The sequence below is a fragment of the Apostichopus japonicus genome, chromosome 18 (assembly GCF_037975245.1).
Source record: "Apostichopus japonicus isolate 1M-3 chromosome 18, ASM3797524v1, whole genome shotgun sequence".
In the NCBI taxonomy this organism is placed as follows: domain Eukaryota; kingdom Metazoa; phylum Echinodermata; class Holothuroidea; order Aspidochirotida; family Stichopodidae; genus Apostichopus; species Apostichopus japonicus.
The window spans coordinates 107,084-133,065 of record NC_092578.1 but is presented as its reverse complement, the minus strand read 5'-3'; the positions used below and the strand labels follow the sequence as shown (position 1 = coordinate 133,065).

The following is a 25,982-nucleotide window of genomic DNA, read 5'->3' as shown; positions in this document are numbered from 1 at the left end:
TAATAGCTCCTGTTTGGACTCCATCATTGTGTGATCATTTGTGTTGACCAAACACTACAATAAAACAGTTTGAAAGATAAAAACTTTGCCCAATTTGACTGTATAGATTCAGCATATCCATTTCTCTCGCTTGACAAGTCTCTGATCTGTGATTGGGTGAATTTAAGCAAAAGCTCCATGTTTATACAACCAATTCGATCATGAAAATAGCCATAGTAAGAAAAAAAATTAGATCTAGGCCTAGGCTTGTAGCTTAATTAAGAGGATATAAACTGTAAAAGCTGTTAACTGGTGATCAAACCACCTGAGCATTTCACAAATGTTCAATTTTGAACCAGGGTACTGACAAACTCTCTCCTGAGATTAAAATCAATGAATGTAATATCAAATTTAACACCGGTTTTGATAGCATGGCTGAAAATTTGCATGTGCTTCAGTCAGAATGGGATAAACAAGAAGGAATCTTCATCGCATTCAGAAGATCATGATTAATTGTAGCATTTTTTATGCAAACATATTTGGCCAAATGTACCGTATGCAAAACCTAGAGAAATTACACACACCTCTGTGTAGTCATTGTCACAGTTTGAAGTAATCTTCTGCTTTGGGGACTTTTTGGGACTTCATAATAAGCTTAATTGAATATTGCTAGACATTTTTATTTATCAAGACAGAATATTTCACACTTATTGCGATAATCAACTTGCATTAACCAGGGGTGCAGTGTATAGATCTGGCAGTTCACAGTACTTAGTGCTGATAGTCGTAATCGATTAATTGCCAGTACTGGCGATTACACAGTTTTGGAAGTTCAATCAATCTTGCTAGCTAGCACTGTGCTGTGTTGAAATCGGCAAGCACCTGCTCCGGTTAGATTTATGCGTTTGCTTGTCAGTAATAAACTTGTTCTGCAGTGCAACATTCAATCCTAGCAATGTTTGATCATTGCACGTAATCGCAAATTCGTAGGTTAATAATATTTTACGATTGCCAAAGTATTTGTCATATCTTCAAACATGTTTCTAATTACTACATCGCTGGACTGGTTCACATTTATCGGATGTCTAAATGAGTGTGTCATGTCGATTGCGGTGTAGTTTAATTTCAATTTGCAAAATATGTGCCTGCTATCACGCTAGGCTACAGCCTAGCCTAGAATGTTGAACGTCCTTCTACAGAAACTGTGTGACATGTGTGACATGTCCAATTCAACTCATCAATTTTGTGTGATTTTGAGTGATCAATTTTGAGTGATCAATTTTTCGAAATTTACAATGGAAGTAAAATTCAATATCTCTGCAAGACAATCAGTAAGTTCAATATTGTAGAATAATCTCCACTCCTACCAAACTATTCATATGGTCTTTGTTAGCTAGTGACAAATATCAACCAAGTAAAAAATATTAGTATATCATGGAACAATTTTATTCCTCTTGTCATCAATTTGATTTCATGACAAGAGCATTATAATTCCAAAACAAAATCATTGAACTGAGAAATATAAAACAGGAACGTTGTAACTCAATGGACATGAGTAGACGAGTTACACGAGTTACATTCACTAAGGGTAAAAGGAAAGAAAAATACAAATCATCACTCAAAAATATTTAGCTTGTCAAAAAATTTCCTCACAATCTGAAGGGGTTAAAAAGGTATTATAGCTATATATTTGTAACATTGACTATCAGTAGACAAACAGTCAGAGAGACATTTCGGAAACAGTGTCTAAACAGCTTAATGTGGACAATTGATTTTTAGTGCATACTGTTTCCACCAGGACTTTATACATGATGGAAAGTAACAAGCTTCTGTCAAGAACAAGGCTGTAGTGAGTTCCACTACCTATAATGGTCAGTAAAAAAGACCATTACAATTCAGATCGACCAAATTAAGCCACAGTTCAAATTTCAATGTAAATACTGCTTTAAAGATGGGATGAAATGGTGGGTTTTCATGTCTTAGAATGGTTTATCTGAAGACATTACTACAACACCACCCATTCACTACTTCCTGTAAATGCAGCTGCAAAAGCCAGAAATTCGCTGTAGAAGTATTCCCTAGAGACCTCCCGAGCAGACTCTTGTGAAAAAACTCAAAGCTTCGCACTGCAGTTCATATGACGTCAGTAAAGGGACCATTTCAGCCAAGGCCGACTCCCTGATTTTTACTGTTACGGCGTCATACAGTTTACTACGTACAGGTAACTAAAACACACTCTCCTCATCAACTGAAAGTTTTCTCCCGAATCTTCTGATTCCGAGGAAATGGGCCTTCACCTCTCAGATCATACGTAAGCTTTGACGAAAATTATTTTCTCGAGGAAGAAGAGGAGGAAATAGTTTTCGAGGGTGATGAAGTCATCAGTGTTTACCCTATCAGTTGAGCCCCTTACAGAAGAAAATTAGAAACGATCCCGATGGCCGAGACGCGTCGCTGCCGATCAAAGTCCCCGAGCAGAACGGTTGGACTATCCTGAACCAAAACTGGTCGGTTGAGCATAAACAAAACCACCGTTATTAAGACCATATTATGATTTAAGTTATCTCGAATGTCGATGATCCTTAACTTCGTAGTGAAGCTTCTAGAATTTTGTTACTAACAGTGCAAGTAAAATGTGACATTCTGTACAGAGGAAGTGCAACCCTATAGTACTAGTAGTGGTAACATGGGGTCTAGACCTAACTAATAGACGTTGTATAACCGTGTAATTGTATCATCCAACTGTTACGAAAAATCATAACACAACACCAGATTGACCACAAAAGAAAAAATGCAGATCTAGTATTGATTGTTCTAAAACAACTGGCTTTAAGTTTTGTGCAACATATTAGGTAACCAATAAAAAAAAAATAATCATTTACTGCATCAAGGAGGTCTAGGCTATGGTCATAATAAGTACTTTGGCAATAGTATAGGCCCACAGGCACTTGTAACGTTGTGTATGTGTAGTGGTTTGAACGAGTCGTGTCCAAACTCTTTGATTTCTGTCATCTTTTGGAAAAGCGTGCAGGTGAAATCTGTCTTTATTTGTGGTGGAGCAACCTGCAACCACAAATCAGCTCGGCATATTTAACAGAACTTTACAAGATAAATTTACGTAAAAACTAAAAACAAACTCCAAACACCAAATCTCAATTACTACAGAGCACTACAACAGTGTAATGTGTGTTCTTAGACGTTTAATAATGTAAACATAGCGTCCCAAAAGTGCGCTGGGTTCCTCAACTGACAATACGCTGCATTACCATATATACAACAATTTTTAGAAAGATTTCACTACCATTGAACTTTTGATCGTTAATTCCTCGAGGATGCAGGCTTCGTTGACACAAATTGGGTATCATTGGATAGCTACGAGTTTATAGAAAACGATGATTCATATAAATCTTTCCATTTCACCCCCTCTTTAAAGGACTCTATCGTAGCAAAAGCATATACTGACATACCTCTACAGCCACAGTTCAGTATAATTACTGTAAAGTACTCTATCGTTGCAACAGCGTACCTCTACGGACATAGTTCAATATACTGTAGTTACTCTATTGTAGCAATAGCTATGTACCTCTACAGACACAGTTCAGTATAATTACTGTACAGTACTCTATCATAGCAATAGAGTACCTCTATGGACACAGTTCAATATACTGTAGTTACGGCTGTAAAGTACTCTATCGTAGCAATAGCGTACCTCTACGGACACAGCTCAATATACCGTAGTTATGGCTGTAAAGTACTCTATGGTAGCAATAGCGTACCTCTACAGACACAGTTCAGTATAATTACTGCTGTAAAGTACTATATCGTAGCAATAGCATACCTCTACAGACACAGTTCAGTATAATTACTGTAAAGTACCCTATCGTAGCAATAGCGTACCTCTACGGACACAGTTCAATATACCGTAGTTACGGCTGTAAAGTACTCTATGGTAGCAATAGCATACCTCTACAGACACAGTTCAGTATAATTACTGTTGGAAAGTACTCTATCATTGCAATAGCGTACCTCTACAGACACAGTTCAGTATAATTACTGCTGTAAAGTACTCTATGGTAGCAATAGCGTACCTCTACAGACACAGTTCAATATACTGTAGTAACTGCTGTAAAGTTCTCTATGGTAGCAATAGCGCACGTCTACAGACACAGTTCAATATAATTACTGCTGTGAAGTACTATATCGTAGCAATAGCATACCTCTACAGACACAGTTAAATATAGTTACAGCTGTAAAGTACTCTATGGTAGTAATATATATGCGTACCTTTACAGACACAGTTCAGTATATTTAAAGTACACATGCTTGATCAGAATCCTCTACAGTTAATTTCTATGGGGGTTTGAGGATTCATAATGCATACAGTAGTGCATACACTGTAATAGGTGTAGTTCTTTACGTTCAGTGTACATGGGGCATAGTTAAGTATTTTCTGTATTAATGGATAATGGACTTTGATCATTGTGTACTGTAACTTTCTTTTTAACAGTTATTGTGTTATAGTCTGATAGTAACTTGAAGTTCATTTATTTTCCAATTCAGTTTGCTAATTTTTGTCTTGATTAAGTTGAAATTCTCTGACAGCGAAGGGTTGGCTTTTGTAAATTATTGTTTGAGATGATTATGGGTTGTGAGGTGAATAATACATTAACATCGATGATGGAGCTCAGAATTGTTTTAGTTTATTTACTGTAGCCTACTCACTCTCATACTGTTTCTCTGAAGCAGCTTGGCTTAAACCTTTTAGAATAGATCTACTTGGCTAATCACTGTTATACTGTTACTCTGATGAAGCTGAGGGTTAAAAGTTAGTTATTAGTAAGTTATTAGTTTTCGGTATTAGTTATTAGTAATTACAGTACAGTAGCTTACTGTGAAGCTGTTTCTGTTACTTTTAAGCATTTTAAGTTGCCCCAGATAGAGCCTGAGTACGAAAACCAAACAACTTGTTCCACTTTCAATCCAAGTCCCTTTACGTCACAACGCTTGATGGATTTGCTAGTCCCTGGTTGTAGAACATTCTTGACTGTTAATAGCAATTCCTTCCTAACATTATGTTCATTCACTCTTATTAGCTACCAATAATTTAAAGTACTATTGTCTGATTGCCACATATTTTGTTTCTGTCATACTATATATACAGTATTTCAAATTAATTATAATAATTGAGGGAAATTGTTAATGGTCGATTGGTCATCCTATTTCCAATTTACACAATGCTTTGAGGGAAGATTAAAGAACATTTATGTCAAATCTTGGCCTGTCCTTTACCAGTAAATATGTTCTTTGCTATCAATGGAAAATTTCAATGGAAACTCACTAACAGTGCTTCTTTTAACCACATGCTTCAGTTTGAAAACTTGGGATACTTTTTACAATTTAATTGTAATGGTGTAGATAAATTACACAGGTGTACTCTCTGAAGGCAAACTGGTCATGCGATGCAGCTATTCATTGGCCTTTCGGCCGACCAATTTTCCTGTTTGGATAACCTAATTTCAGGAAGAGATCGTCTTACAGAGTACCAGGAAAGTTCCTTAAACATTTACGATTTATCCTAGATAGGCATGTATACATGTTCTATTAAACTCTGCCCTGTCTAAGTTCCTTTGAAATTCTATGACTGTTTTTATGGAACCTTTGAAGAACTTTGAGGGTGCAAAGTGATGTTTTTTGCAAACCATGTTTACCACTCTAGCAGAGCTATCAAATCTCTGTGACCCCTTGAGTGGGTTTGCCACTTTTACAAAAGTTGATCTAAAAGCACAGTGCTACCACATTATTGGCATACCATTGCGATGACCTCACTTCTCTGATACATGGTTGCACAAAGGGAATTACAGTAAGTATACTTATTGGGGATTGCCCTTTAATAAAGAAACAGGTCAATGGGTTCATGCTAACAATACTTATGTGAAAATCATGCAGTTTGCTCCTTGCATGGCTCTGTGTGCATTACATTAGGGACGAGAATCCATCACATATGTACCTGATCCAATAAACTTTTTTACATCTTAAATTTATGTGAAATTGTGTGTGTTATCTATAAGCTTCAGCACTAAAACCTATCTTGGCCTAGGCTAACCTATTTGAGGCTAACTTAGGGCTAACTTGCCAGTCTTTTTTCTTTGCTGTGCATTCTTCTTCGTCATATTGCTCTGGTTCAAACAGGTTACAGGTATGATCGACTATCCCACCATACTTTTCAACAGAGTTGTTGTCTTTCCACAGTAAGAGTCTGAAGCAAGGCCTGTAGCTTAAAATTGCAAAGGAACAACAATTTCACCCAGTGGCAATGTATGACAACATAGTTAGACGAAATGGCAGCGCCTATTTCTTTAAAATCTCCCATATGAAGCAAAATTTTCTTTTGATATTTGAGGGTGCCAAGTTCATCACAAAGATAAGCCCAACATGATGGTTTGGTGCACTTTACAGAACAGAGATGAAGTACATGTCTTCTGCTGCTAAGTACTGTAACATGGTTATTTTCTTTTTGGTGAACATCAGAAACTTGTAAGGAAAACCATATACCAAAAGTCCCAGAAGATATTTTCCACCATAAAGTACAATTTCACTTCCCAAGCCATGTTACTTAATTTTGTGATACACAAGTTTGAAAATAAATTACAGGCAATGGAATTTTTAGTGATGTTTGCTCTGTGAGTACCCTGACATTCTTACAATGTCCTCCTTTTTGTATTGTGTACATACAAACAGAGTAAATTCCTAAGATGTGAGACAGTCAACAAGTTTATATAGAGTCTGTAGTGCTCACTATTGATCACACACACCACTATGTGTTTACAAGCTTTTGTTAACAAGTACATTCCTGACCACCTGTGTGGATTTCTAAAGTGGAGCTCCAAGAAGAATGGCAAAGAGTCAGTTATTCATTAATGTGATATAAAATGAAACCCAAGACTTTACAGTAGTTTTCTTTGCCACTTTTCTTCATGTTTAATAAGTATTTAATGATTGAATGATTGTGTCAATGGTTACAAATTACTTCCACAACACAATACACATTTTCCACACATTTTAAGCATAATACATTCAAATAATTTTCTTTGTTCATATATGAACAGTGATGGCAATCACTTACTGCATGCCAAAATCACTACAGCTTTGGCAATTTTTTGTGCTATGTTGGCACAGAGTATACGAAGTGTTGGTTTGAGAAAACATCAAATATTGAAACACAAATCAAGTCAACTTCATCACAGTTATTTGCAAAAATGTTGGAACATACATACTGTACAGTGATATTTGAAGAAGAATGTAGAGCTCTTCCTGTTTGGCTACTTGACACCACCAACCCTTACAACAAGTGTTTGCTTTATGGAAAATTGAAGAAAGAGACCTGAAGAGGCAATGAAATGTCTCTTGATATGATTATTTGTGAGCATTTTGGACATAAAAGACGATGTACTTTTCTCAATATGTTTTGAAAAGGATTTTCTGTTATTGATAATGTCATCAAGTAATATAAGATTCCCATGATTTGCAGCAACAGTATATTGCATACAGACAGTGTCCAGTTTAAGATCTTGTTTATGTAAAAAAAATAGACTTGAACTAGGATTAGAACTTTTTGGGCATTATCTGGAATTGACTGATAGCGAAAGGGAAAAACTTGAAAAGAAAAAACTTGTAGCTGTGATCAGTAAGGGACAGTCATAATTCGGCTCATATAGAAGTGACTCCCTTATAGAGAGTTTCTCACCCTACCCTAGTCTACATAGAGCTTACAAGAATTGTGGTTTTTGATTCCTTGATGAAGGCAAAAGGAATCTTTGCAGTCACGTGTATTTGTTGTGTGGGTGTATGTGACAACCCTTGTAAACACCATAACTCAAGAAGGACATCTTGGTACAACTTGGTACATCTTGGTACATGAATCTCAAGTACAAAGCAGGGATATACATATACAACTTGCCTTTCATTTCTTGTTATTAATGCAAAATATAAAAGCCCTATCAGTCTCGGATGCTACAGTATAATTCTGTTAAGATAAACAGAAGTGTTAGCTCAGTGGTTAATGCCGGTGCCTTTCAATCATAAGGTCCTGAGTTCGAGTCACTCCAAGATTAATGTATGTGGTCCAGTTACAGAGTTGTTGACAATTGACAATTCATAATCATGAACGTTAAATATGAATCTAAGAGACTGACTTCGGTCAGCTTGCGGCTTCGATAAGCCAATGAGGCTTCTTCGTGAGTTCCTGCTTGCAGGAGGATCTAACATACATACATACATAACAGATCATTCACTGGGTATGATACAAAAAGCACAGAAATATGTCATGCTGTGAGTTAGTAATGGTTAATGAAGGTGTTGCTAGAGGATGCTTAAATTACTGTACCTTGCCACGAAACAAGCTTTGAAGTGCACTTTTTGGCTCCTTGCTTTAGCAAAAGGAACCTATGTAGTCAGGTTGGCGTGTGTGTGTCTGTTTGTGCCTGTGTGTGCGTCTGTGACAACTGCTTGGGTATACTGTAACTCAACAAGGGAAAGTTGGACTAAACTCAAACTTGGTATATAGATCGGCCATAGTGAGAAGGTGTGCCCTATTGTTTTTGGTGCCTGTGAAGGTCACCAAAGGTAGGCCAAAAACCAAAATATTTAAAACAGCAATAACTCCCATTGACAGGGTCCGGCATTGTTGATATTTTGGGAGCAGCTGTGAATGGGGTAAGGGATTGTTTCCAAACATAACGGTCATATGATCGAAGGTCAACAATCGTCAATTAGTGGTCGAAAACTAGTATTTTTGCAATAACTTGAGAACAAAATGTCCGTCAAGGTTGGGAGTTACGCTATTGTAAACCAGTAGTCGACCCGCATCTAGGTGACCTTTGACCTCAGGTTGACCTCCCGTGACCTTTATTAGTTTCTTTGCTTTTTTGAAATTTCATGACCATAATCGGATCTCAAAGGTACCTTCCGATCAAAATTGTCCATGGTTGACCCCTGTGCGACCTTCGTGTGCGAAGTTATCAGAGGCCAAGTATTTTTTTAAATAAGTACAGTTAGGATGGTTGTACAGACTTGCCATGTTGCTTTTTGGAATCAGCATGTCAAACTACACAGATCTGACTGTGAGGTCAAAAGGTCAAAGGTCAAATCTTGAAAAATATGCTCATTTGTGGAGATACGGGCCAAAACAAAAAAAGTTGGTCAGTATTTTGATATATGATAGAGCTCTTTGCGCTCTATCGAGGAAACCAACTCCCGCTTCAATCCGACACCCAGTTCTCAAGTTATGAGGGGCCAAAGGTTGGATCTGATGATACCTTATTAGCAATAACATTGTGTGTGTACATTGAAGCAGATAAAAAATTTAGGACAGATTTCACATCATCAAGGGGAACATTTTTGATAAAAACCATCAGGTCATCCAATGTCATTCAAGGTTGTTTATGTGCAAAAAACTGCCAACTTATGCTAATTTTTGCAACAACTTCTAGTCACAAAGTCTGGCATGGCTGATATATTGGGACAAGTTGTAAATGTAGTAGGGACACGTTTTCCAAAATAATCGTTATGTGATCCAAGGTCACAAAAGGTCAATTATGTGTCAAAATGTTTTTTTTTTGGTAATAACTTGTGAAACTCCCACTGACAGGGTCTGACATGATTGATAATTTGGGGCTAGTTGTGAATGGGGTAAGGGATCGTTTCCAAACATAACAGTCATGAATATTATCCAAGGTCAACAAAGGTCAATTAGGGTTCACAAACTAGTATTCCTTAACCATGCTTGAAGACCTATGGTTACAGAAGCTTCGAATACCCTGGCTCTTATCTCTAGAACAAGTTACCAGATCACATTCAAACATGCTATAAACTTTCTACATTCAAAAGTCTACTTAATTTTTTCACTTGTTCTTTTGTAAATTAATTTACTTTCTTTGTAAAGTGCCTTGAGCAGTGACTTTTGTCTACTGATTTGGCACTATATAAGTCTCATTATTATTATTATTTTTGCAATAACTTGAGAAAAAATGTCTATCAAGGTTGGGAGTTACACTATTGTAATCCAATAGTCGACCTGAATTTGGGTGACCTTTGACCTCAGGTTGACCTCCAGTGACCTGTATTAGTTTCTTTCAAGTTGATTAATTGAATTTTCGTGGCCATATTCTGATCTAAATTGTCCATTGTCTCCTCTGCAACTTTTGTATCAAGGTTCGTTTGGTTTTGTTAAAATTCTTAATAAGTACAGTTAGGATAAGGTGACCAGACGTCCCAGATTTTCGGGGACAGTCCCCGATTACAGTGTGCTGTCCCCGATGAACAAGTGTCCCCGAAAATGTCCCCGATTCATCAAAATGTTCAGGAATTTCGAAAATATCCCACATTATTAGTAAAATAATTGTAAAAACAAATTTAGTCAAGTGAGCAGTCGCAGAACGGAACAGGTGGGCCAGTGTAAAGTGAAACACTGTTAAAAAATATGCTAGATCGATCTAGCCTAGCACTCTTTCGACCGTATAATTGGCAACTACGGCGACACGACACTTATAGTGTGAGCATGAGCAACTCACAAGCTCTTAAAGAACCACGTAAAGTTAGTGAATTTCATCTAAAAAAAGCTACATTTTTGAAAATAAAATTGATTTAAATAGTGCTACTAAGTATAACCATTTTTCATCTAAGCACCTTAGGCACTTGAAAAATTTTCAAAGGGGAGGGGGCACCCCCTCCCCTTAGACCCCTCCCCCATATCAGTCACGCAATAAATGTCCCCGATTCCAGTCAGGAAAATATGGTCACCTTAAGTTAGGATGATTCTGTGAGTTCTGTAAGAAAACCCAACTCTTGCTCATATCAGTCACCTGGTCCTCAACAGGTTCTCAAAAGGACCAAGGGTTGATTTGTGATTTTTTTGGCAATAATATTGTGTGTGTACATCGGACCACATAAAAATTTTAGGACAGTGCCGCTCCCTTGTAAATTATTCCTTACAAGCAAGGAACCATAGTGCCCTTGGGCTCTTGTTTATACTAGTCAAAGGCAGAAGGAAACATTGCGATGGTGCTGTTTGTGTGTGTGTGTGTGAGAGATGTCTTTGATTATAAAGTTCAAGTAAAAAAAACTACCATTGTAAGTGAAAGTCATATTTGATACATCTTGTTGAGTACAAAATCACTATTATTTTCTGCAGAGGTCAATGGTCGTTTGAGGTCAACAGCAGGGAAAATCTGAACACCTTGTAAAGTTATTAGGTGACAAATCAAAGATACATGACTCTTCTCATGTTCTGATAACATGTTTATGTTCTGTCTCCATGGTTACTACATAACCATACTGAATGTATGGCAGAATTTTTTACAAATTAAGAGGCCAATAATGACTGCATTGAACAAACTGCACTCACATTATTTTCTACAAGTTTGGGTATCTGACTATATTTTATGTCGGAGAACCACTTATTAGTAAATTTCCAAAGTCATAATTTTTGATTTATAGAAAAGGAGTATGGTTTTTTGTTGTAGGTTTTAGACCTCCTCCCCCCTCTTTCCCCTTGACTATGACCCTGCTCCTTAGAAAAATATGCTAGATATTCCACAAAGGAAATCTCAATTAACATCAGGGAGTTTTTATATGATTAAAAAGTCTACTTAAGACCCATCCTTTACACTTGTTCTTTTGTAAATTAATCTGCTTTCTCTGTAAAGCGCCTTGAGCAGTGACTTTTGTCTTCTGATTTGGCGCTATATAAGTCTCATTTATTATTATTATTATTAAGTAGCATTGTGAATGACATCTGTGGTGTCAACTACTGATGTCTAGCCATTTTGTTGCCTCCCCCTCCCCCAGGTTCACAAATGCCTCATATTGATTCATCCTACTGGAATTAATCCAGTCAATAAAATATTGTGGAAAGACCTGTACTGTATGATGTTGTATCATATATATATCACATCATTTCACTAGTTCACGTATTCCTTTTTTAACCTAAACTTTGCTGGCTGTGCCATTTTGACTCACAAATTCCAGATATGACAATTCAAAAGACTAAATCTAATCTTTGCAACACTTTTCTACATACTTGCTTGACAATTTGAGAGGTATGGTTATCTCCCTGAGGCTAGCATTGTACTCTTTATTAACTGGCTCTGTTTGAGTAGTTAGATAATAGCTTGACCTCAAAAGGTCACTTCCACTGTGCTGAAATTTTAAATCTCACCTTCAGCAGGGAATCCTTTCTCAAGTACTAAAGTAGTAAAGTGATATTATACAGATTAAATGAGACACTTTGATGAGGTTGTCTTGGGAGACTAGTGCTAAATGGTATCTTATACTTAAAGTTTGTTGTTGTCATGCAGTATGTGTTGTTGAAGCATTAGAAACTTGATTTTATTGGAAAGGAAGAAAGGTCCATTTGATGGGATCATAGTTTAACTGATGCTATGCTCTTAACATCTGTTAAAGCAGTCTTATCAGTCGGTTAGTACTTGGTATGTCGGCATCATTCATTCTGGTTATAGTACTTGGTATTTCTGTATCAGGCAATATGGTTTTAGTACTTGGTATTTCGGCAGCATTTATTCTGGTTATAGACTAAGTACTTGGGATATCTGTATCAGGCAATATGGTTTTAGTACTTGGTATTTTTGGCAGCATTCTTTCTGGTTATAGTACTTGGTATATCTGCAGCAGGCATTATGGTTTTAGTACTTGGTATTTGTGGCAGCATTCATTCTGGTTATAGTACTTAGTATATCTGCAGCAGACATGATGTTTATAGTACTTGGTTCATGTCTGCGGCAGGCATGAAGGTTATACTGTAGTACTTGGTTTGTCTGCGGCAGGCATGATGGTTATAGTACTTGGTATGTCTGCGGCAGGCATGATGGTTATAGTACTTGGTATGTCTGCAGTAGACATTATGGTAATAATACTTGGTATGACTATAGCAGGCATGGTTTTAGTAAGTTTGGTATGTAGGCAGCATTCAATTCTGGATATAGTACTTGGTAAGTCTGTAGCAAGCATGACTTAAGTACTTGGCATGTCTGCATCAGGCATTATGGTTATAGTGCTAGGTATGTCTGCAGCAGGTATTCTGGTTATAGTACTTGGTATGTCTGTGCATCAGGCATTCTAGTTATAGTACTACTTGGCATGTTTGCAGCAGGAATTCTGGTTATAGTACTTGGTATCTCGGCAGCAGGCATGATGTTTATAGCACTTGGCATGTAGGCAGCAGGCATTTGGGTTATAGTACTTGGTATGTCTGTGTTGGTCCTGGGTATGACGTTAAACTGCATGCGAGTGGCGGGTCGGTCGGCGCCATAAAACCGAGCGGGGCCCATGGGTTGAGTTTGGGAGCAGTCTGCACGGTGGAATTGGCGTTGATGTTCTAAGGTTTCTACGGTATTGAAGGCATGCAGCAGCACCAGCAGTAGGTGTACGTGTAGTAAAGGGCGGTTGTACATGATAGTATGTTCCGGCCAGCTGCATCCATAGCGGAGTGACGTCCCAGCGGATTTTTAGTCTATAATTCTCTTGTATATACACAAGAGAATGCCGACGGTTCTTTGAGGACTGGCAAAACAGCAGCAGCAGCATGTCTGTGCAGCAGGGTTGTATGGTTAAAGTACAGTACTTGGTATGTATCCAGTAGGCATGGTTATAGTGCTTGGTATGTCTGTAAGGCAAGCATTCTTGTTATAGTACTTGGCATGTCGGCAGCAGGCATTCTGGTTATAGTACTGTGTTGTGTGTTAAGTGTTGTGGTAGGGAAGTTACTGGAGGAATCCCCCAAACAATGGGGGGGGGGGTGAGGCACTTGGGTAGGTGCATATTGGTTTTGTTGGTGCTAAAGCAATAGTGTATTTAATACCTGATATAATCTTTGCTTTTAGTAATGATTTTCACCATGAAAAAGAAAAGCAAAAGGGGCCAACTAAAAGTTTTCACAAGTTACTATGGACACTAGAACAATGACAACACACAGAATGCCCTGACATGACTGCAAAGGTACAATATGTCCCACAGCTGAACCTAATTGTTTCTTGGTTTTGGATTTGTTCATTACAAATATTTGTACAGTATAAAATATGATCGACAGGTTTTGCTACTCATCTCTGTGTTGGGTTAGGGTTAGGGTTAATATGGATTGATAAGGATAATATGAATAATATGGATTATGTGTTTGAAAGTTGATCTTTTATTTTCTATACAGAAAAAAAAGAAGGCTCATGATTTATTGGAAGAAGTTTTCTACACCCTGGACATAATAGAGAAAGATTATTTTGGCCTTTGCTATACCGATGCAGAGCAGGTCCAGGTGAGTACATATCGACTACAGAGAATTAACTGGATTTGTCTCCAGGTCAGATTTGTTAAACATTTTTCTTAAAGGCAAATGGGACACTAACTAGCTCTGGATGGACTTGGTCACTGATTTAGTAGTAAATACCCAACAGATTTGACCAACTACCTGATTAATTTATAAGCCGATAGACTAGTAATTATGTCATGTCTTATGCCTTGTGGTGATTCTTTTATCCCTACAAACCGAAGCTGGAGAACAGCCAGCCCCCAAAAAGCCTAGTTTCCACCATTATGGAGGTTGTGAACAGCTACATATTGGTACATACAGTAGCACCATTATGGAGGTTGTGAACAGCTGTGCTGTGCATATTGGTACATACAGTAGCACCATTATGGAGGTTGTGAACAGCTGTGCTGTACATATATGTACAAGTATACAGTAGCACCATTATGGAGGTTGTGAACAGCTGTGCTGTTCATATTGGTACATACAGTAGCACCATTATGGAGGTTGTGAACAGCTATATATTGGTACATACAGTAGCACCATTATGTAGGTTGTGAACAGCTGTGCTGTACATATATGTACATACAGTAGCACCATTATGGAGGTTGTGAACAGCTGTGCTGTACATATATGTACATACAGTAGCACCATTATGGAGGTTGTGAACAGCTGTGCTGTACATATTGGTACATACAGTAGCACCATTATGGAGGTTGTGAACAGCTGTGCTGTAAATATTGGTACATACAGTAGCACCATTATGGAGGTTGTGAACAGCTGTGCTGTAAATATTGGTACATACAGTAGCACCATTATGGAGGTTGTGAACAGCTGTGCTGTTCATATTGGTACATACAGTAGCACCATTATGGAGGTTGTGAACAGCTGTGCTGTACATATTGGTACATACAGTAGCACCATTATGGAGGTTGGGAACAGCTGTGCTGTCAATATTGGTACATACAGTAGCACCATTATGGAGGTTGTGAACAGCTGTGCTGTTCATATTGGTACATACAGTAGCACCATTATGGAGGTTGTGAACAGCTATATATTGGTACATACAGTAGCACCATTATGTAGGTTGTGAACAGCTATGCTGTACATATATGTACATACAGTAGCACCATTATGGAGGTTGTGAACAGCTGTGCTGTACATATATGTACATACAGTAGCACCATTATGGAGGTTGTGAACAGCTGTGCTGTACATATTGGTACATACAGTAGCACCATTATGGAGGTTGTGAACAGCTGTGCTGTAAATATTGGTACATACAGTAGCACCATTATGGAGGTTGTGAACAGCTGTGCTGTAAATATTGGTACATACAGTAGCACCATTATGGAGGTTGTGAACAGCTGTGCTGTTCATATTGGTACATACAGTAGCACCATTATGGAGGTTGTGAACAGCTGTGCTGTACATATTGGTACATACAGTAGCACCATTATGGAGGTTGGGAACAGCTGTGCTGTCAATATTGGTACATACAGTAGCACCATTATGGAGGTTGTGAACAGCTGTGCTGTAAATATTGGTACATACAGTAGCACCATTATGGAGGTTGTGAACAGCTGTGCTGTACATATTGGTACATACAGTAGCACCATTATGGAGGTTGGGAACAGCTGTGCTGTCAATATTGGTACATACAGTAGCACCATTATGGAGGTTGGGAACAGCTGTGCTGTACATATTGGTACATACAGCAGCACCATTTTGGAGGTTGTGAACAGCTGTGCTGTACATATTGGTACATACAGTAGCACCATTATGGAGGTTGTGAACAGCTGTGCTGTACATATTGGTACGTTCAGTAGCACCATTATGGAGGTTGGGAACAGCTGTGCTGTACATATTTATACATACAGTAGCACCATTATGGATGCTTCTACAGGGGTGGTCCAGACAAATTAAATAGACAAGGTCGTTCAGATAATTCAGATGTTCAAATATGGTGTTCCACAGGGAGGTCCTTTATTGGGGTTATTATTATACTGATGAAATACAGTAAAAATCAAATTGTTCTGTAAGCAGGTTTGCCGATGATACTGCCATATCATGCAAACTTTTGAAGCTCTCATACGAAAGAGGTCATACTGGTGTGTGCGATCAGAAGAATTACTTCGCTCCTCTCTTACCTGTCTCCCTTTCCACAATTGCACTTTCCTATCTACCTAACTACACATTTGGAACGTTTTAGCACTGTGCCCTCAGTCCCTGGGCAACGCCCACTAACTCCTCCTTCCGTATCTACCACCCCGGAAGTTACTACACGTTTTTCCTGCATATTCTTGTAGTTTGTACAACTGTGTTTTGCGTTTTGAAATTCATCTTTGGATAAATCAACTACAGAAACCTTCTTTCGTAGTTGTTCCAAAAAAAGCACTCATAAGTATCCTTTGTTTTCGTACATTTTGGATTGCATTTTCTGTTCGTCTGTGTGTGTTGTCCACTTCTCCGTTGTATGTTTGTTTGTACAGGTACCTGTTGCGCGACACCTCAGTTGTGGGGTGGGCGTTACCTCCCCCGACCGTTAGCCATTGGCTAGGTCTTTAAGCCCCCATCACTACTGTAGGTGATGGTTCTTCCCCACTCCTCTCCTGCCCTGACTGCCCAGGCTGCCTGGCGGGAAGTTCTGTGGGGCGTTTTGGGAGGTATTTGGTTTTGATGATAATCGTAACCTATGCATTCATGATCGTCTATGTGTGTATGTGTGTGTGCGTGCGTGTGTGTGTGTGTGTGCGTTTGTGATGCCCAGCTTGTAAACAGGATATCTCAAGAAAGGAAGGTCAGACAAATCTCATATTTAGTGTGAGTACAACAAGCCTATTGTTTTTGTTGGAAGTCAAAGGTCATTTGGGGTCACCAGGTGTCACCAGGGGTCACCAGGGGTCAAATTATTAAAACCTTGGTAACCCCATATCTCAAGAACAGAAGGTCGAACCAATTACATATTTGATGTATAAAAGTATCACATTAAGTACAAGAAGCCTATTGTTTTTGGTGGAGGTCAAGGTCATTTGGGTTCACCAGGGGTCAAATTGTGGAAACCTCGTAAACACGATATCTCAAGAAGGGAAGGGCGGACCAACTTCATAGTTAGTGTGCAGAAGTACCACTTTGAGTGCAAAAGTCTATTGTTTTGGGGGAGGTCAAAGGTCATTTGGGGTCACCAGGGGTCAAATTGTGAAAACTTCGTAAACACGATATCTCAAGAAGGGAATCATGGGCAGACCTCATATTTAGTGTATAAGAGTACCACATTGTTTAGAAGAAGCCCAATGTTTTTGGTGTAGGGCAAAGGTCATTTGGGGTCACCAGGGGTCAAATTGTAAAACCTTTGTAAACATGTACACGCTCACTATACATTACATCAGATTCATGAAGAAACTGCTCATGTTACATCATTGAAACATAGGTTGTTCTAACCTTGTTAGGTTCCCCCCAGATCGCCAAAGCATCAAAATCTTTTCGCAGAGGCTGGGGTTCGAACCCCCACCAGCACCAAAAACCTCGGAGCGGACTAATGAGGCATCGCAATCGGCGCTCCCAATCGTCCCAGTATATGCGAAGTGCTTCGACTGCATCGAAAATCTGCAGAACATAAGGAAATGGTTGGCCTACCCAGCACAATAAGATAAGATCTTACTAGTCCATGAAGACACATGGAAACAATCCTTCAAGGTTCCTTCCATCTCAGTGGAGGCCAAAACAGGCTACGGGCCGAGCAAGAGACTCACACTGGCTCTTTCAGATACCCTCACCTCAGGAGGCTAGACCATCTAGCCTTCGACCTGGACCAGTCCTCCCGAGTGGGTTTGAAGTTTGCCTCCACCTTTATGCTGGCCGCAGATGAGACATCATCTGGATAACTGGTGACGACCTATTTGCAGGTCAATTCACAAAAGCAGTCCAGAATGAATTTACAACAAGAGACTCGCTCTCTAAAACAACCTCTCAGCAAACCCTCAGAGACTGCAGACAGCTTGGGCAACAGATGCACTGGCCATCTCATGGAGCGGGATGCAGGCATACGCCTTCCCACCCCTGTGCCTCATGCACAGGGTACTACTCAAACTGCGGAGATCCAATGCGAGGATACTCCTCATAGCCCCCAGGTGGCCCAGGAGACCCCCCGCACCTCCTGTTAAAAGCCAGGGGGAAGATCTTCCACCCCAACATCCGCTTCCTAGACCTGACTGCCTGGCCCTTGCTCATCTCCGAGCGAGAGGCTTTTAAGAAGAAGTTGCCGATATGGCAGCGCCATCGACTTTCGTGTCAGCTTACTTGACAGACACCTTAGCTTCGGAGTCGGCTTTTGGTCGTGCAGTGTTGTGAATTCCCTGGGTAGGTCCCTCCCGTTGGGCCTCCCACCATCGTAACAGTGCCTCTCCAATTGTGGAGTGGGAGACAGGTAAGAGAGGAGTGAAGTAAATCCCTCAAAACCAACTGGTTTGGGGATTTACGAGAGGCTACTTACCTGTCTCTCCCTCTTCCCACCACCACGATCCGGACCTACACCGACATTACCTGACAAGGCGGCTGAGCGCCTTACATTACCTGACTATTCAACTGTTCCCAACACTACTCTGGATAGGAGCTCCACCGTTCACTGCACCTGGTTCATAACCTGTCAGTCTCCCCGCAGGACCAGAGACGTCCATCCAATCCGCCTTAACCCAGACCTATTCAGACTAAGGTTAGCATACATCCCTTCTGAGGGATTCTATTGGGTCATACACACTCTCCTTCGTAGTGGTTCGTACAGTCTTTCTGTTGCACATAACTCTTCACGCACTACATCTCACCTTGTTCCACTGGTCAAGGGTTCCTAGTGATCGGCATAGCTCGTTCAACTCATCCCGACCTCGACGCCCAGATCCTGACAACCCACCCTCCCTACCCTACGGTAGATCCGGAAGGAGTACAGTAGTTAGTGGGCGGTGCCCAGGGAGCGAGGGCGCAGTGCTGAAACGTTCCCAAATGTGTAGTTAGGTAGATAGGAAAGTGCAATTGTGGGAGACAGGTAAGTATCGTTGCTCGTAAATCCCAAAACCAGTAAGTTTTTGGGGATCTTATTTTCAATACCAAGAAATCAATAGAAATGGTTTTTGAGAATAGCAACATTAAGCATGAAGGTTTCATTTCTGGAAAAACTTGTAATTGAATACTCGATGGTTTAACGTACATGTCTGAAACTATGTACCTTGGTGTTGGCATTGATGACAAACTAACGTTCACCAGTCATATTTCTAACATATTGTGAAGAGTTTACTACATTAGAACTACATTAACATATTTTGTCCCATTTTTCAAGTTAGAGGTGAGGACACAAGTTTTTGTTACATGGATTCTGCCTCATTTAGTATACGCTGTCCCTCTTTGGTATCATTTCTTATTAACTTGTGATAAACAAAGAATGAGAGCTTTCTTAAAGTATTGTGCTAAGATTTGTAAGTTGGATTGTAAGAGCATTACTGATAAGGTTAATGGTGCAGCTAAAAGTGAATTAATCAAACTCACCAGGAATATTCATAGGGATAATAAACACTCTCTTAATAAAGAACTGAAATCTCTTTGTCTACAAACTAACTATATTTAACGAAATCGTGCAATATAACAAAAATAAAGGGTTCAGATTTTGAAAACTGTTGATTGTATTACTATACGTTTTTTAATGGCTTTAAAGGCTTTTCTTTGTATTGTAATTTATGTTTCATAAAATTTATACTCTCCTATTTATAAATTGTATTTTATGCTTTTTATACTGGAATAAAGGAAACTGATATATCTCAACCTGATAAAGTTATTAGCATGCTCAATATATCCATACCAACAGCAGCAGAACACTTCAACCAACAAGTTAACCTGATCTGACTTTTCTTACTGCCATATTGACTGTCAAATAATGACCAATTTCTCCCATAAACATATGGGGTTACAGTGCTAAAATCTAGAACCTCATTTCTGTTTTCATTGTACTGTACCTGTGGCATTTGTTTCCTGTCTGTCATTTAATGAAATTTCCATCATTCCTCAAAAACCCCTCAGTCTCCTTGAACCCATTGCACTCTCACTCTAAATTGTGATATCCCGAATAAGGAAATGGCCAGTCACTGACCAGTGCAAGACATCTCCAACAATGTTATCAGATCACTTTAATATGTTTAGAGTGATCAGGTAGGTTACCTGAATGAGGAGTGGCGGGAGGGGTCAGAAGTGGACAATCACAGAGATGGGACTGCTTTAAGAAGAATTCAAGTTGAACCTTATGTGTCTAGAGTGATCTGGTAACCTGATGCAGTAATGTTATTAGTGAAAAAAAATTTGCGTCCCAGGGATGCAAGCCCCCGAAGAAGTTTGGGTCCCGTAAAAAAAGCTTGCTTCTGATCGAAAACCAATTACGTTTATCATAAGACCTACTGTTACTAATACTAGTGTTGTATCACATCCTGTATGTTATACACAATATAGGGCAGAAATGTGCAGTGCCTTAGCTTTGCTGTTTTTCAGGGGCGGCTGGGCCCGCCCCTCCTTTCGACCACCCTGCCGTTTCAACCCATTTTACCCCCAGTCCTCCCTCCTTCATCCATCCTTCTACTTCCCTACTCGCCAACTCTGTAAGTACAGTAGCTCCATGCTTTGACCTTACAGCGATTCCACAACCAAACTCTTCAAAAATCCCAGTACCTACAGTGTGCATATCTCTCGCTAAATTCCAGTTCACTGTACTACTTACTGCATATACATGCCTGTTCGAGCTTCATTTTAAACTACACATGCGCATATCCTTAAAATCTGATTCAAAAATTATTGTGGGCTCTTTGCGAAAATACAAAAATTACAGTAGGTCTATGTGAATAGCATTGTCTGTAGATTTTTAAAAAATCAGTTCAATGCAGTAGTTTACACACGAATGTTGTGCCAAAATAACATTAACTGAAGCACGTGGTTAATTGGACCGCGAAAAATGTTTGCAACAGAAACTACTGATGGTAAGAATGCACATTTTACATTAGCAACTCTTAATGCAGAGAGAAGAAACATTCTGTGAGCTGAAATATCCTGTTCAGGATCAGAGATGTTAGCTTCCCACAAAATTCATAGATTGTCTCCACTCATTAACAGTTTCTGATCAAAACAATGATACAAATATTACCTGATTATCTCAGAAACAATCTTCCTTGTCAAAAGGTAAACATACTGTATGTGACAAGGCCTAACGTTATGATATTGGAGTGCACATACATGATAGCCTATACCGCAAACTTCACTATCTCTACACAGGGGAAAGTGACTTTGCAAGTAATTGTTGTTAAACAACATACTCGTGTTCAGTGAGCACTACAGATGCAAGAATTTTCACAGACAATGGATGGGGACTATTAACCAATCAAATCACAGGAATTTTTGAAAAGCATCATTGTCTATTTTTAGCATGAAAAGCTCTGTAATGGGGTGTTGTTAACCCTGTACCTTGCAGTTGATTGTTATAATATATTTATTGTCAAAAAAATTCAATGATCTGTAGGAGTAGGAGAACTTTTGCTTCTTGTAAGAAGAAGTTGTGGTTTTTTTAAAAGAAATAATGTTCATTCAAAAATGTGTTTTGACAGTTTTGTTATGTTTTGTGTGTGTGTTTTGTAAGTGTGTATATAATTGGGGTTTGTTTCAAAAAAGAAAAGTTTGCGTCTGTGGGATGCAAGCAATTTGAAGATTTTGCGTCCTTGGTCAAAACATTGCATCCTGGACGCAGAATCCTGTGTTCGTAACAATGCTGCAGTGATGATTAAATATTTTTTAGGTGGTTTTTGAGGAGGTTTTATTTATTGAGGTGGAACAGCACCTACAAAGTTACCAGCCCAGGTTATGGGTGTATTGTTACCTGGTATTAAACTGAATGAGGAGACCTGCTTGTAGGCAGAAAGTGCTCTGTCACTGGAAGCATGCCAGCTCTAAAAAGGTTACCGGGTCACCATTCTGTGTCAAGAGAAATCTGGTTACCCAAATAAGAAGTTTTGTAGGCTGGAAAAAACCCAATCAGGGTGTGTTTGGTAGTCCAGAAGCGGCAAGTTTGTTCCTTTCAATGAGAAAAACAATTGTAAACAAGAAATGAGATGTCTTTCAAGCTTCAATATCTGATGCTCTTGTTGTGACTTTCTTTATGGACAAATTTAAATGGTTATTTTCTATCAATGATAAAACTTGAATAAAAAAAAACTTAAATCTGTCTGTCTTAAGAAATTATGCCCAACAAAATCATTGTGTTTAAGGGAGTCTATAAATGGAAGGTTTGAATAGAAATATTATAGAGTTTAACGTATAAATGACAATCCTTTAAATCATACCAGTTTCAACTCTAAAAGACATGTCTATCCCACAAAATGTGTAATAAATCAGAACAGGATCTTCCTTAGCTTTAAAGTCTCAATGTGTGTTTGTTGATGAATTTTGGAAAACAAACTTCCAAAGCAGATTCAATATTTCTTATTCTAAATGCACTCTGACCAGGTGGGTTTAATGGAGAAAAGCTGTCGCAAACGAAAAAAGAAATTTATTTTCTGCCCTTCTTGCACGAACGATTTACCATAAAACCACTGCTATCGCCCATATCATCATGTTCATTACACAAATGTAACCTATATACTCATAGTGTCCATTTTTTTTACCCAATTCCACGGATGACACGTCTGAAAACACCTGTTTATTCCTTGCAATGAATGGAAATGACACAACTTTGCAAGCTACATTGGTAAGACCAAAAGAAAGATACTATTCAAGAGAATGGACCTAACACAGGCTAGCACACTGGCCTAACGTTCGAAAACAAAACAGAGACATTTGATTGGCGCATGATCTGTTGGGCAGGGCTTGCAAATTTTGAATGAAGTTTGAAGAATCTATGGACTTGTTAAAAAATCTGGCGAATTTTATTCAGCACGAAATGTTTAATAACAGGTAACTCAATAAAAATAATGATTATTAATATGAAAATTGCATAGGACGGTATTATTTTCACTGAGCTGTTAGGGCAGAAAGCTGGAAACGTTGAAGTTAAAATTTGGCAAACACAGATTGAGACTTTAATTTTCAGCAAGGTTTATTAATTTTAACAACATTGTTTTGAATTGTTAAATAGTCTTCAATGTTCTCTTTTACAGCATTGGGTTGATCCAACAAAAACTCTAAAGAAACAAATGGAGGGTAAGTAATACTAAGTATCACTGTAGAACCATGCTCAGAAATTGATGAAAATGTACAGTAGTCTTACAGGGTGGTACAGCAGAGGAACACTTAAGTAGTAACCATGCCAAGGAGTGTGTTGTTGTAGAAGTAGAGTGTACTATAGGGGGTCACAATAAAGGGAGATATATGTATGGGCATAATTTAATTGTGATACACCTTACTGGTTGAAGTAAGGGGTATTTAATATTAATGAAAACACATGATCAGATCATACATAACATGTGTCATATTCCATAACATGAATTTACATGATGATGTGATATATATTGATGTTGTTCTCCTGATGTTTGTGACTATTAGGCTCACATGGGATCTGCTACAATTTGTTTGGTACACCCTAGCACCAGTGCAAGTGCCTATTGGAGTAAGTCACAAAGGTTTAGTCAGAATATGTGATGTCTTAATTGTCTCTTTTCAGTTTCGCCACCTTTCCGTTTTGCATTCAGAGTGAAATTTTACTCATCAGAGCCAAACAATCTTCATGAAGAAATAACAAGGTTAGTTCAAAAGATGGTGAACACATTAGGGTGCTGCTGCAATGGATGTGTCTACATGCACAATACCGATTTGAAATTTTATCCCTTTTGTATCGTTGGATATCTTGCCTAGACATTGACATAATTTTAACTTAGAGAAGTGAACAGATTTCAATATGGCTTCTTCAACCAGTATCAGAGAGGTTAATATCACAACCAACTGAGCTTTATCCTCTGGGAGACAGAATGCTTCCATTAATCTATACAAATTAAAGGAAGCACTCTTTATTTCAATAGACTGTTAGTTTCTTGAGTAATCCCTTTGCAAAGCATTAAAGCACAATTAGCTGGTGAGAATTCTAGGAATAATAATAATAATAATAAATGAGACTTATATAGCGCCAAATCAGTAGACAAAAATCACTGCTTAAGGCGCTTTACAAAGAAAACAGAACTAGTGAAAAGATGGGTCTTAAGTAGACTTTTGAATGTAGAAAGTTAAGAGCATGTTCGAATGTGATCTGGTAAATTGAGATAAGAGATAAGAGCCAGAGTATTCGAAGCTTCTGTAACCATATGTCTTCAAGCGTGGTTTAGGAACAGTTAAATACAGTTTGTTGGACGAACGAAGTGTGCGAGTTGGAGTATATGGCAAGAGAAGTTGCGAAAGGTGCACAGGCTGTTCCAGATGAGCACAAAACGTGAGAAGAAGTGGTTTATACTGAATTCTGTAGCTGATAGGGAGCCAGTGAAGTTCCTTTAGAAGTGGAGTGGAACACCTTTTATCTGACAGTTTCATCTTACAGGCAATCTGACAGTGGTACTGACTGGTCAACCTTTATGTCATCATATTGTTATTTAAATTGCAGAGTTAAATCTAGAAAGGAAATAGATTTCCACCTTTACATAATAAACCTGAATAAGAGGACAGGTACTGGAGAGGCTCCTGGAAAAGTTAGTCTTCATCCTCAGATATTCTTATTTGCTGAAGGCAAAAGGTCATGTTGGTATGGGTGCCTATGTGTGTGTTTATGACACCCTGGCTAAAATTTGATATCTGAAGAAGTATGCAGTGGTTAAACATTAAACTTTGCATGTGGATGCACCTTACTGAAGGCAAAAAACTGTACTGTTTCTGTGGAGGTCAATAGTCATTTGAGTTCAGCAGATGACAAAAGCTGGAAACCTTGTAAACTCCACAGCTCAAACACTTAAAGAGGCCATGACACGAAAAATCCAACTCATCGAGAGTAACTTCCTCTGAATCTATGAGAAAATCTATGTTCAAAACTATCCTCAACACCTTGAAAACCTCAAGGACTAATTAGTAATTAACGTTTTAATATTCGCATTCGAAAATAGATATCTGAGAATGCGATTTCACAACAAGACAATGATGACGTCATGTTAGGAACACACGTGCAAAGCCCAGGCATGTATCGGATGCGCGACGATCATACCGTTCCATATACAGTACACGCACATTTACACTGATAGAACAACCACTGTATTACGCTATATCGTTAGTAATTTCAAGTTTTTTTTACAACTGTTGTAAACTATCCGAGAGAAATGCCGGTCCGTTGTGTTGTTGGGGGCTGCATAAATATCATTACCCATGCAATTAGCCTTCATCCATGGCTGAAGGACGAAAAAAACACGGCGATTATAACCAAGTTAGTGCACAACACCAGCGCCGATTTCACTGGGCCTAGCCAGTATGCAGCTCCGAATGAAGCGAACACTTCACGGAAGCATACTACGATCCCTCCTTTTTGTTATGAAATAAAACAAATGGACTTTAACGGTTCGACATAAAAGAGTCATTCTTCTGTCAAGTAATCCACAAAAAACTACTCTGAAGACCAGATCGGGGAACAGGAAACCTCCAATGGGGCAAGTGGCGATCCTTAGGAGGTAGCGCGCTGAGCACTAGTAGTACTATAGTATTAGCGTTA

At 38.8% G+C, this 25,982-nt stretch overlaps 1 protein-coding gene across 4 annotated transcripts in view; it reads left to right on the top strand.

The window, feature by feature from the left end:
• LOC139958379 (uncharacterized) overlaps positions 1 to 25,982 on the top strand; it is a 74,563-nt gene that overhangs the window by 12,108 nt on the left and 36,473 nt on the right. For all 4 annotated transcript variants that reach the window (XM_071955398.1, XM_071955399.1, XM_071955401.1 and 1 more), the window contains exons 2-4: positions 14,195 to 14,299; positions 23,464 to 23,506; positions 23,967 to 24,045. In XM_071955398.1, the coding sequence (XP_071811499.1) occupies positions 14,195 to 14,299; positions 23,464 to 23,506; positions 23,967 to 24,045 (227 nt within the window). The remainder of the gene's footprint in view (positions 1 to 14,194; positions 14,300 to 23,463; positions 23,507 to 23,966; positions 24,046 to 25,982) is intronic.